Source organism: Pseudochaenichthys georgianus, chromosome 21 (assembly GCF_902827115.2).
Source record: "Pseudochaenichthys georgianus chromosome 21, fPseGeo1.2, whole genome shotgun sequence".
Classification (NCBI taxonomy): Eukaryota; Metazoa; Chordata; class Actinopteri; order Perciformes; family Channichthyidae; genus Pseudochaenichthys; species Pseudochaenichthys georgianus.
In genome coordinates, this window is record NC_047523.1 from 8,930,817 (window position 1) to 8,943,677 (window position 12,861).

The 12,861-nt window shown below is 39.1% G+C and overlaps 1 protein-coding gene across 4 annotated transcripts; it reads right to left on the reverse strand.

Moving 5' to 3' along the window:
* Positions 1–718: 718 nt before the first annotated feature.
* Positions 719–12,043, reverse strand: LOC117466758 (uncharacterized). 4 transcript variants are annotated; one of them, XM_034110199.2, is made up of 7 exons: positions 11,868–12,043; positions 11,740–11,766; positions 6,541–6,811; positions 6,323–6,451; positions 5,163–5,294; positions 5,019–5,071; positions 719–1,605 (listed from the first exon to the last, which is right to left on the reverse strand). In XM_034110199.2, exons 3-7 carry the CDS (start codon positions 6,806–6,808, stop codon positions 1,327–1,329), a joined length of 861 nt encoding a protein of 286 aa, XP_033966090.1. In that variant the 5' UTR covers positions 6,809–6,811; positions 11,740–11,766; positions 11,868–12,043; the 3' UTR covers positions 719–1,326. The 4 variants fall into 4 exon arrangements, with proteins under 4 accessions (XP_033966090.1, XP_033966091.1, XP_033966089.1 ...); XM_034110200.2 differs by having other exon boundaries at positions 11,729–11,766; XM_034110198.2 differs by lacking the exon at positions 11,740–11,766.
* Between the last annotated feature and the right edge of the window lie 818 nt (positions 12,044–12,861).

The following is a 12,861-nucleotide window of genomic DNA, read 5'->3' on the forward strand; positions in this document are numbered from 1 at the left end:
CATCGTAACAGAGTAAAATAAATAGGGACAACAGCTTGTCAGCTAACCATTCAGAAACGTCCTGCTGCAACCGAGATTTTTGCACCTCCACCAAAACCTCCGCTGCTTCAGGGTCAGTTTCTGGATCAAATTGATAGTATGCTTGAACACATGCATTGCTCTGAGATGACATGTTTATTCCACACTCGTAATCACAGCAAGCATGGTAACGTGACTCTCGCCGGCTCATGCCTGCTCTTCTGCAGGGGGGCGTGGTCAGCTGCTGCTCAGAATTTTCAAAGACGGGCTTGGAATAAAGCGAAAATGAGCGAAACGAGGCATGTCTAAAAAATGATCTGTTTGGTATTTTGAAAAATAAAATGTATAAATATACCTTATATAGGTATGGTCATACACTATATCATTTAAATATAGCATGATAGGTCTCCTTTAAGTAAAAGTTAGGTAAATATTTCTTAGATTGTTAGTTTTTTTAATTATTCACATGTTTGACAAAAATGCTCATTGCATGTTTGAATGGAATCAAACATCAAATTGTGTTAAAGACAATGTGCATTTTACTAACATGACAAACAAATGATAACAACAAACAAATCCTTAACAATTGTGACCTCTAGTGGCTCATAATAGATATTACTAGTCCATTTATTCAGGAATATCCAGTATCTACATTTCCTTTTTCATTTGTTTTCTCCGAATGACAGATGACAGATATTGGTGCAAGCTTTTTATCAGGTTTAATGTACACACACATTTAAATATCCCCAGGATCCCCAGTGTGAATGACAGCTATTATCACATGAATCTCCTCCTAAAGCAAAACAAATGGCTGATTCTGATGGGTGTATGGCATGCTCCAATGCATGATCTCTTAGGGATTTTGAACCAAACACTTCAGAGACATGTTTTGTATACAAATACAATAGCTACCCACTGCTCCTAGTACTAGACCCCTGGTACTAGGATGGGTTAAAAGCAGAGAACAAATGTCACTGTGTGCTGTGTGCTCTGCATGTGTGACCATTAAAAAGGGTTTCATTCCTCCCAATATTATTATTATATCTAAGGATCTATACAATATTGTTGAAAAAGAGTATAATAGGGGACATTTAAAATACCAAAACCTTTTCCAATTGTAAGCTAAAACCCCTACAATGCAAACAGTATTGGCTGTTATCCTTACTATGTGTAAAGGATGTATTTCAAATATGTACTTTTCATCAGAAAAAATAACAGTTAATAATGAAATATACAAGACAAGATAACATCATATCACCCATGTCTTGTTCACCTTAACTGTTAATACATTGTTTCCACTTCTGCTCATCACCATTTGATTTTGTTGAGATTCGGATAAGTCTCAAGAATATCAGGCTGTTTGAGAACTTCAAGAAAAGGAGAGCAGGCCTTTTCACCGTTTCCAATCACTAGGTCGATGAGCTTTATGATGGTTTCCTCTCGCTGTGAGAGATCTTTCAAATTCCCATATTGTCTATTTGAGACAATATTCTTTTGTTGCACATTCTGCAAAATGAAGGATGGATCCGCACTCAGGCAGTCAATGAGACTCAACTTGTTCGAAATGATCCTTTTGGCAGCCGGGCTCTGGAACAGATAGCAGAATTGATCATCAATATTTAACAAAAGTTTCACTTGTAATATGGACAGGACAATGGTTTTGTCCACTTTAACTCCCAACTTTGTGATGTAAGCTTTACCTGATATGATTTTATTTAGGATATACCATTTTTTTTTTACGACTGACACTTTTGACCAAAAACTTTTCACATACTGTACATCTGGAGCCTCAAAATGGTCGGATAAAGACGTAAATAGAGCCGTCCCGACAATTAGCTTAGCTAAGCACACAAACTGGAAGCAGTGGCTGTGTACATTTTGACAGTTATCTTCGTAAAAACACATGTTTGCATTGTAAACATTTATGCAGTTTATGAATTTCGAACAGCTTATATTTATGGGCTCAGAACAGTCTCATAATACACACATGCAAACAGAAGGATTCACACTTGTATTTCCGGATCCACACACAAATGTGTTCCGTTTCATATACATGTAAATAAAATCCAAATACAGAAAAAAGTTTTACATATGTATTTTTGATCCTCACATATTTGTTTTCCGTTTAAATCCCCTGCACCTGCAAACACAAACCGCTTTCTGTGCACGGATCGCTGTGCATTCGTGTGTGGGTTTTTTGAGACTCCCCTGACGGTCACCCGATTCGTACTTGTAATTTTTTCTATCTATAGTCAATCAGATGTCTCCTTCATTCTAAGCCAATCACATGAGGGTATGATTTATTGCGTTCATGACGTAGCACTTCATATACGCATTTTGCGCTGTCCGGAGATGACAGGTCCATGGAGCCTGCAGGCGCTAATCTCAGGACTGAAGGACCATAGCATAGTCGTCTTTATTTTTACGGTATTATTATTCAAAGATAAATAAGGAAGTGTGTGTTATATGCAGTGTTGGGACTAACGCGTTACAAAGTAACGCGTTACTGTAACGCCGTTATTTTTTACAGTAACTAGTACTCTAACGCATTACTTTTTAAATTCAGTAACTCAGTTACCGTTATTACATGGTGCGTTACTCCGTTACTGCGTTAGTCTTTGTATATAGTCAACAGCCAGGTGAACAGAGATGAGAACTGTACTTAAGTACAGTACTTGAGTAAATGTACTTAAATACTTCCTGTGTCACATGCGGAGACGTTTGTGTTGTTTACTAACAAGACTATCATGGCGGCGGCGGAGCTCAAGTCCAGTTTCTCCACCTGGAGATATTCTCACTATTTCACTTTTGTCGAGCACGAAGAAAAGAAGGTTTTAGTTAAATGTAAGTTGTGTCCTGGCGGGTCAAAGAGCCTATCTACTGCCCAAACCAGTCATTCAAATCTCTTAAAACATCTGCAGAAACAACATGCTGGGACGAAGCTAGTAGCTAAGACCACAGAGACTCAGCCGACGCCACTCCACCTCCACCTGCACCTGAGCAACAGCGGCTGGATTTTAACCAAGGGACTGCTAGCCAGGGAAAAGTCGATGAAGCCATTGCACGGTATGTTGTAGAACACATGCAGGCTATTGCTACAGTGGAGTCACCCGCTTTCAGGGAGCTAGTTAGCATGATAGCATGTCCGGGCGGCACACGGCATATGGAACGGAAAACTTTTTCCAACTACCTGGAGAAAGAATATGTAAAGCCAGCTAATATGGATGCTATCCAGATTGCATATAATGCATGTCAAGTTGATCAACAGATTGTATTATTCTCCAATGCAATAACAGTACTGAAATGAAGGCTATAAGGGCATTAATATAATGGGAGCCCTTTTTTTAAGTAACTAAAACGTTACTTTTCACAGTAACGCATTACTTTTTGGTGTAAGTAATCAGTAAAGTAACTGAGTTACTTTTGAAATGAAGTAACTAGTAATGGTAACTAGTTACTGGTTTTCAGTAACTAGCACAACACTGGTTATATGAGATAGCAGAGAGGTTTCAGCTCCGATTATTAAATCAAAGAGGCTTAATGTTTTCGATTATATTATTTCACTATAGCTATGTGGACGGTGTCAAGGTCCAATGTTGAGAAACTTAATCAATAGCGGGTGTAACTAAAATACAAGATGTTTTTATTTATATATATATTATTATTAATAATAATAATAATAATATAAAATATTTTATTTGCATGCATTACCTGTTCGGAAAGTGGCGCTGTACTGAGAGTGGCGATTTTATTTTGTAATTATATAATACTATGTAATAATGTTGCGTTCACACCGGACGCGATGCGAATAATCGCTCGAGTTTCTTGCCGGCTGTCAGCTGTTTACTCGCCTCATTCATCTGAGTCAGCTTCTCGAGCCGTATCTGGCCATGCAACACTTACACTGTATGCCGAAGCAGTCGCGGACTGGCCATCGGGACGTACCGAAGTGGGCCGGTCGGGCCACTCCGATCGGCCCACCTCGGTACCGGCAGGGCCATCGAAAGTTGATTTGACAGGCGACAGAGGTCCACCGTTTCCTCGCAGCGAGGCTCCCCCCGTTGACAGTTCACTCACTGTCTAGCACCCACGGAAAGTGGCGCTGTACCTTAATAATATAAAGGCTTGTATTTGCGTGCATTTCCTGTTCGGAAAGTGGCGCTGTACTGAGAGTGGAGGTGTCCTGAGATTAGCGCCTGCAGGCAGGCTCCATGGACCTGAGCGCAAAATGCGTACATGAAGCGCTACGTCATGGACGCAATAAACCATACCCTCGTGGGGGCGCGCTCATGTGATTGGCTTAGAATGGAGGAGACATCTGATTGGCTATAGATAGAAAGAATTACAAGTATGAATCGGGTGACGTCAGGGAGTCTCAAAAAACCCACACACGAATGCACAGAAAGCGGTTTGTGTTTGCAGGTGCAGCGGTTTTAAACGGAAAACAAATATGTGAGGATCAAACACATATGTAAAACTTGTTTCTGTATTTGGATTTTATTTACATGTATTTGAAACGGAACACATTTGTGTGTGCATTGAAAAATACAAGTGTGGATCATGAAATACAAGTGTGACTCCTTCTGTGTGCATGTGTGCATTATGAGACTGTTCTGAGCCCATATATATTGTCTGCGGCTGTTTCCTCATCAGAAGTGACGATTGACGCTGTTAGCTAGCTGTCTAGACATGTTCGTTATTATCATTTGTTTGTCATGTTAGTAACATGTGCATTGTCTTTAACACAATTGGATGTTTGATTCGATATAACATGCAATGAGCATTTTAGTCAAACGTGTGAATAATAAAAACAAAAAAAGAGAGCTAGTTTGGCGATGTTCACTTGCTACTACCCCTGTTCATTATTACCTTAAACAGCAGAGGCATAAAAAGGTCACCCTTGAGTTTATCCCATACTTAGTAATGACAAAGACTCCCCAAAAACAAAACAAACTATTTTATAGTGTAATGGTTTCTACAATTGTGTGTTTGTGCTGTACCTGAAGGGATGGCAGTGTCTCGTCTACTGATGGGGTGGCAGTGTCTTGTCTACCTGATAAGAAAGCAGAGTTAGGATTGACTAAAATGTCCAGATAGAACATTTATACAGAACAAATATGTAACGCAAGTTGTTTAAATCTTACCTGTATTCACTGATTTCACAGACACTGATAAGTTTAGAACATCAATATTGACACCAGATATTTTGTCAGCACAGATTACACTGCCATTAAGAGCAGTGTAATCTCTTTGGAGAACTGGTCCAACAGCAGTTCCTGAAATAAGAAAAAAACATGAATCATTTAAAATGACTACAAGGAGTCTAACGGGTTATGTAATAAAATACTGATGCATGTATATGACTTACAAAAGCAAACAAGACTATAGGCAAAGAGATTGTTTCATAAAGTAATCCTGAATGCCTGTCCCAGGATTTCGCACAAAATCAGACAAAATGATTTATGGCGTAGATGGAAGCAGGAAGAGGTGTCAGGAAGAGAATAGTTATTTGACATTAAATGACGTGGTTATGGCTGATACTGGATGTAGGATCCATGTATGTGTATTGTTGGCATGTCAATTTATTTTGTTTATATTTATCTTGCCAGATGCTCACAGAGAACTCATTCATCAACTCACCACAACATTGGTATTGTACAGATCTTCAATAAACAGCCAACTAAACTGCATCCAACGACCAGAAAAGTATGTGTTATGTGTCTGTGTACAGATCGCTTTAAACCTAAAATAATGTCAACCAGAATCTATTGAAACATCCAAATTGCCATTAAACTGGAGTAGCATCAAGATAAATAGAATTTGAAAGAATCCAAAAATAATCCTGAATTGTCTATTGACCTGGTTTGTCGTCAATACGTGAATAAATACAAGTGGCTAAATCAAAGTAGCCAGTTTGTTTCACCATCATCATATAACAGTTATTGACCTTATATAGCTTTATATAGACATACTTTGTGTTTTTTTTTTTTTTTTTTTTTTAATGTTATTTTGTGTGAAATCTTGTGTAAATAAAGGGACAGTGATACAGCTGGGTTCTATTTCTTTGTAAATAAATTGCAAGATATTGTTTTGTATGAATTTGCATGGGGGGCTACCGATATTGTCCACAAGGGTTGCCAAAATAAACTACTTGAATGTCCTTGAAGTTGCCTAAAATGTTGCTATCTCTTATTTAATGTGTTTAGAATAAGGCCCAAACCAAAATTGATTTGTGTGATTGATTCTGAAGTATGCAAATGACATTTTTCAAATTATGTGATTTCATCCTGTATTGGAAGCTTACCAGTTTTCCAACTCTGTGGATCCATCTCCGTTTTAATCTCCACGTTGAGGGTTTCTAATTGTACATCTGTTATCTCTCTCATGGTAACAACACTGCAACTGTCAGCGTGCGCAGTTGGTGCAGCTGACTCTGTAAATGTTAATCAAAAGCATATGTCAGCTGCATGTTGAGGTTATACGTATATACAGAGCTGTACACAGGAATTTTAGAGGCCTTACTTTGAGGTGCAGGGTTGAAAAGCTGCTTCAGTTGCTGGTAGTGCGCTTGATTCTCCTCCAGGATGTCTAAGAAAGAGTGACAGGTATTGTCTCCCTTTGTAATTATTGTGCTCAAAAGCACTTCCATCTTTTCTAATGCATTGCTTCGTTCTTGTGCCTCCAGAAACTCGTTCATGAGTAACATGTTCCCACACTTGGTGAGGATAAAATCAGGGTCCTCTGAAAGCCACGTACAGAGTCTTGCCTTCACGGACTCCAGTTTGTCCATGATCTGCAACGAGAGAGACATTATATTCGGGGTTATGGCAGTTTCACAAATACTTAAAGTATCAAACAAGAGCAAAGCATTAGCCAAATGGTGTGATATAATTGCCTGTGGTGTGTGGTGTTCATCATTTTCTATAAACAACATTCAAAAGACAATATGTAAAAATGATTTTTAAATGTTATCATATTGAGACCATGGCCATTTTGTTTTACATTTGTGGTGACACACAAATGTGTTGATGTTTGTTATAAAAATGGGGGTCAATATATTAATACAACACAAATAATCTTCACTGAAAATGTATCATACTACAAATTAAAAAGATTTTGTTTTCACACAATAACAATACCATTTTATAATTACACAATTACAACGCAAATGTTGTGTGCCTGGGAAAATTCTAACTTTACAAAAAATATGTAATGTCCAAAAAATATAACACATATTTAATTACGTTGCCTCAAATTGTATAGTTGAAGATTATAAAAAGAATGTTCTTACCTCATGTCCTAACCACTTGTTTGAGTACAACATGTTTGACTGTAGGCTCATTTTACTTAGGTTAATAACCTGAGTACCTCTTCCACCATAACATAACCAGTGTTGGGCAAGTTACTTTTAAAAAGTAACTAGTAATAGTTACTGCTCTCAAAAAAGTAACTAGTTACTTTATTAGTTACTAAATTATAAAAGTAACAAGTTACTTTACTTTAAAAATAATAACAATAAAAATACAAGTTTTTGTGTTGTTTCACTGCTTTCACTGGTATTTTGCTGACTAGTTCTCTGAAGGCAACAGACTCGACCGTTGTGATGGGCAGCATGTCCTCAACAACATACCTGGCAATCAATCTGTTTCGCTGACTCTGGGTGACATGTGGCGATTTAAAAATATTGTTTTTTGGCTGTTTAGATGGTGTTGCTCCATCTGGGTCACTGCCGGTGGTTGAGACGGTGGGGTCTTTGGCGACTAGTTTTATAGCCCCTGAGGTACTTCAGGAGATTGGCATTGCTGTTATTCGATGTGGACAATGCTTTCTGTCCTGCACACAGTTTACATTTGACCCTAATATTGTTTGCGTCCTTTATCCCCACAAATTGAAAATAGTGGTTATATCTCCAAGTTAGAAATGTGCCGCTGCTCTCGCTGATACTTGCATCTGTCATTGTGTGTGTGTGTGTGCGTGTGTGTGTGTGTGTGTGTGTGTGTGTGCGCGTGCGTGCGTGTGTGCTGGTGGGCGTTGCCGTGTGTGTGTGTTAGCAAGTGTCTGTATTTTCCCCATTAGGCAAGACCCGCCCAACTCTGTCTCTGATTGGCTTATCCTAAAATGTTACCCCGCGTTAACCAATCATCACTCCTCTCTGGTCACTTTCACTTTTACACTGTGAGAGGACATCACTATATTCGCCTGTAAGCTACATCCGCAGGGAGATTCGGTTCAGTTGGATCACATAATGTAACGCAGTAACGCACTCATTTAAATCACAGTAACTATAACGGCGTTACTGAATGGGAATAGGTAACTAGTAAGTTACTAGTAATAACGTTATTAGTTACCGCAAAAGGTACTTGCGTTACAGTAACGCGTTAGTCCCAACACTGAAAATAACCAACACCTTAATGTCTCTTTCATTTGTTTGTGTTAAATTAATATGATCTTTAAGAAACTATTAACCTTTTACATGGTAAAGTATTTTGGAACAAATAGGAAGTCAACACTTTAAGGTTGCTTCATAGTATTTATTTTAGTGTTACACGTTGGTAGATTTTAGGGTAAATGTGGATTTGTTGTTCTCGGGTCATTCTACAGAAAAGGTGGAAGTACTGTCACTTACTTTTGCAGACACCAAAATACAATACGTTGACCTAATACTCGCATTCATTATATATGTTGAATAAATAGAGATCGTCTTTGCAATGGTACTAAATAAAAAATGGTTTTATACATAAATTGCAATTTATTTAAAATGCCAAGTTCAAGGAACTGCCTTGTCACTTTGATCATACATGGAAGTGGAGCCTATAGTTTTCATTTAAAAGATTTTTTTTCAATTAATAAATCTAATTTATGTAAGGGATAATGTGCTGCGACGCGGTCATTATGGGGAAAAGAACACCGACAGGCTGATCAGGAGCCCGACGCGAAGCGGAGGGATCTAGATTGGCATGAACTGCATGCAGTTTGCTTTTCGGCAAAAATGTATTGTATTGAAGAGTTAAACGATTTTGATATTGACTGAAGCCATTATATTTGGTCTGACATATTGCAGCCATTTTGTTAAAATGGTAGTGTTTTCTACAAATTGTCACTGGTGTTACTCTTCTTCCTGGTAACACATAACACCAGTGACGTTCCTATATAAATAAGCTTTGTATAGTATAATGCAGTGTTTTTCAAAGTGTGGCCGCGGACCACTGGTGGTCCGTGAGTGCCCCCTAGTGGTCCGTGAGTATATTGGTAACATTTTACATTTGAAATAAATAAATACATTTAAGTTTTCCGCACTCTCGCAGGAATATCTCCGCAATGGAGCGAGCTTAAAGAGCCTGTGACACCATCCCAACAACTGTTGTGCAATGAAATATTGGGCTACTAGTAATCTCGAACCGTCAGTTTAAAAAAAGAAAAAGCGATACCGTTTCGTTAAATATCAATAATTTCGAACATCGCGGGGAAATTCCTTGACTCATTTTGAAGTTTTGGGGGAAGCCGGAAGTGACGTCAATGCGGGAACGCTTCGAGAGCCAAACACGGACAAAGTGTGTTGTTATGCGTAGAAATGGTGAATTACTGAGATTAGGCACGTTAATAACATTTTAATGTAGTTGACTACAGTATATTCATATTTGTCAGTGCTTTCATGTCAATTCGGCGACATAAACATAGATGATCGTGGTGAAGATGATGATTACATTAGGATTACAAATCGGGAGTGAGAGCTGCTGAATTTCCTCCCGTCGGATGTGATATAAAAACAAATCGATTATTTTTGTGGTTGTAAACTCAAGTGGATGAAACTACATTTATTAGTGCTTTCATGTCAATTCTGCGAACATATGATACATTAAATGATGAGTGAGGATGATGATTAAAAATCGTTTGTTTGAGCCGGTCTGCATTTCCTGATGAGAAAACAAACCGATGCTTTTTGTAGTTGTAGTACACCAACGTGGATTAAACGTGTGTGTCTTTACCACAATGTTGGGGAAATGAATGGATAAAATGCACGGATTATTATTATTATTCCCACTCCGATCGGGACACTAGGTCCACCGTTTCCCCGCAGCGAGGCTCCCCCCGTTGACAGTTTACGTGGGCTGGGTGCAGTGGCGGACTGGCCATCGGGACGAATCCCGATGGGCCGGTACCGAAGTGGGCCGGTCGGATAAGTAACTAGCACATCCCCCATAGGCGGCGCGTGAGGCTCAGGTTTGAGAAGGCTACATAACTTATTTTACCTGACGCTGCCCGCCTCCGGCGTCTATAGAAAAGAGATGAACTCAGTGTGCGGAGTTTAAATCTCTCAAGTCATATTACAGGATAAAGAAAATACAGTTTAAACTGCCATGCAGAGAAGACGCCGACGTGTCGCACTTATCATTCATATTACATCATCAATCAGATCATCGATCATATAATATCATAATATATCATATATTTCCTTATCTGAGTCAGCTTCTCCAGCCTCATCTGGCCGTGCAACACTCACAGTGTCACAGACTGGATGCAGAAGTATTATTTAACACATTATGTTGACGAAACACTCGAGACAAATGTAATTAAAGTCAGATCCACTCGTGTCTTAGACGTGAACGCGCTCTCAGCTGGAGAGAGAAACCCTGGCTTGATTTACCGAGTTGATAACCAGCGTCGTAGGACCGCTTCGCGAGATCTCGTTTGTTAGTTTGTTGTTGTTAGTTTGTTTGTTACTCAAACATATCCAGGGTCTGTTGAACTGGCTTCGTAGTACAGGGCACAGGTGGCTAGCAGCGCTAATGTCAAAGACACAGACATTATACATTATATTTGTATTTGACCAGGATGCAGTGACACACATATTTACATATTTACATTTACTATCTACAGCACCCTGACATCCCCCACTCCCCCCGTTGACAATTTACTAGCGGTACCGAAGTGGGCCGGTCGAGAGTCCCGGGATGATTTTTAGTCCCAGTCCCACTGGCTACATGACCATATGATCGCCCATATTGACGCACCTCATTCCTAAACTTCTAACAGATACAACATAAACCGATCCTTCAGCCTCATATGAGCTCTCAGACACGTTCAACATTAACCTGTCATCGCTGTCTGAGCTTGCTGCTGTGTGCGCCGTCGTGCGTTTGCATGCAGAAGCTGGGATCATGGACCGTGCAGCTGGAGCGCTGTGCCCGCAATGACGTCACCCATCATTTGGCGGGACTTGAAGAATCCGCGAGAAGATCCAGAAAATTGTCAACATTGAAGGCAGATTAATGGTTATCAAAGTACAAATATCCAAAATCAGTTCAGTAACGGGTTTCAAGGGGACAATATGTACTCAAATTGATGGGTTTGGATGATGGGAGAAAACCGTGTCACAGGCTCTTTAAGTTTCACTTTTGATTGCATGATATAGCCCAGTGCAACACCTTCGTCACACATGTTGCAACCTGTTTGTACCATGTTCAGGCGATTTGTAATCTGTTCTATAAAAACCATGTGTTTTTTTATATTTGTGGAGTTAGGTGTTTTTTTATTGGTTAAGTGGTCCTTGGTATGAAAAAGTTTGAGAAACACTGGTATAATGTATACAAATAATAAAAATACTTTAAGCTCTACTTGTTGTGGATTCATCAAGTTAAGAGTTAGTTATTGCTATTCAACAGGTTTTAGATGTGTTTAGAAGGAATATATTTCAGCAGATTTTTATCACCCAGATTCCACCTTTTCTGTAGAAAGACTCTCCCCCTCCTGTTCATAAAAAACAAGAAACGAAAGTAAACTTTTCTTTGTTGTTACACAATACTATAGCGTAACTGTACGTTACTGAACAAATAGCGCACATAACTTACCTTTTATTAGCGTGGATTATCGCACAAAACCAGCAGGAATCAAAATGATTCTAAAGAAAAGCTTGCCACGTAGAAACAAAAAGTCTTGTTTTCCCTCGGATTAGCACACTGGCATCAGAGAAAGCACTTCCTCATTCTCTCAGAGTTTGGGCAAACAGCCCATAATGCGCACTGCACACTGTAAGAAGGCGGACCCGCCAGCAGCATCAGTTTCCCGGACACGCGAGATGGGTCTGTCTGCAGACCGCAGCAAGGAGGCGTTTCCTATAGGGGCGTTTCCTAACTTTTTTTATCCAGCTGCTTTTATAAATCCTCGCAGAAGAAGTCATTGTTCTAGTGATGGGAATTCCGGCTCTTCTTGCTGAGCCGATCATTTGGCTCACCAAGAAGAGCCGGCTCTTTCGGCTCCCAAAGGGCTCTTCAGTTTACCACATATTATACCTTTTAATTAAATCAAATGTAGCGCTGTTTTGACTAATTATTTATATGTGTACACATATATCACTTAAATTATTCAAGACATCCTTTGTACTAAAGTATTCAAAAGTAAAAATTACATGTTTAATATAAATTATTTGCTGTGGCCAATTGTTTTCATTGCATTTACAGACCCGTGTAACAGGGTTTCCGCTAGGATTTTTTCTCGCTGGTCAAATGTCCGGGCAGAATTTATTTTACCGGACTAATTTGACCGGTCATATTTCAATAATAATAAGAGTTGTGTAGCAGAGTTTCCGTTAGCAGGTAATCACCGGACTATGAGCAGATATGCTTCAGTTTAAAACTCAGTTCACGGGCTCATTTTTATATTGCTTCAGTTTATAATCGTAACAGATCGAAAAATTCAGATTCATTTTTCAATAAATGATTCCACAAACAACAAACAACATAATTATTACATTCAAACAAACTACTTGTAGTAGATAACGTACATTATTCAGAAGTTTACATCAACTTTGAATAATAACACGGGAGAAACGGATCCTCTCCCTCC

Bases quoted from the DNA above. Each gene is read 5' to 3' on its own strand.
- LOC117466758 (XM_034110197.2), bottom strand. From the start codon at position 6,952: ATGTTGTTTATAGAAAATGATGAACACCACACACCACAGGCAATTATA. The intron at 5,295-6,322 runs GTAAGCTTCCAA...TTCTTATTTCAG, and splicing joins TCCACAGAGTTGGAAAACTG to GAACTGCTGTTGGACCAGTT. The intron at 5,072-5,162 runs GTAAGATTTAAA...CTTTCTTATCAG, and splicing joins TGTGAAATCAGTGAATACAG to GTAGACAAGACACTGCCACC.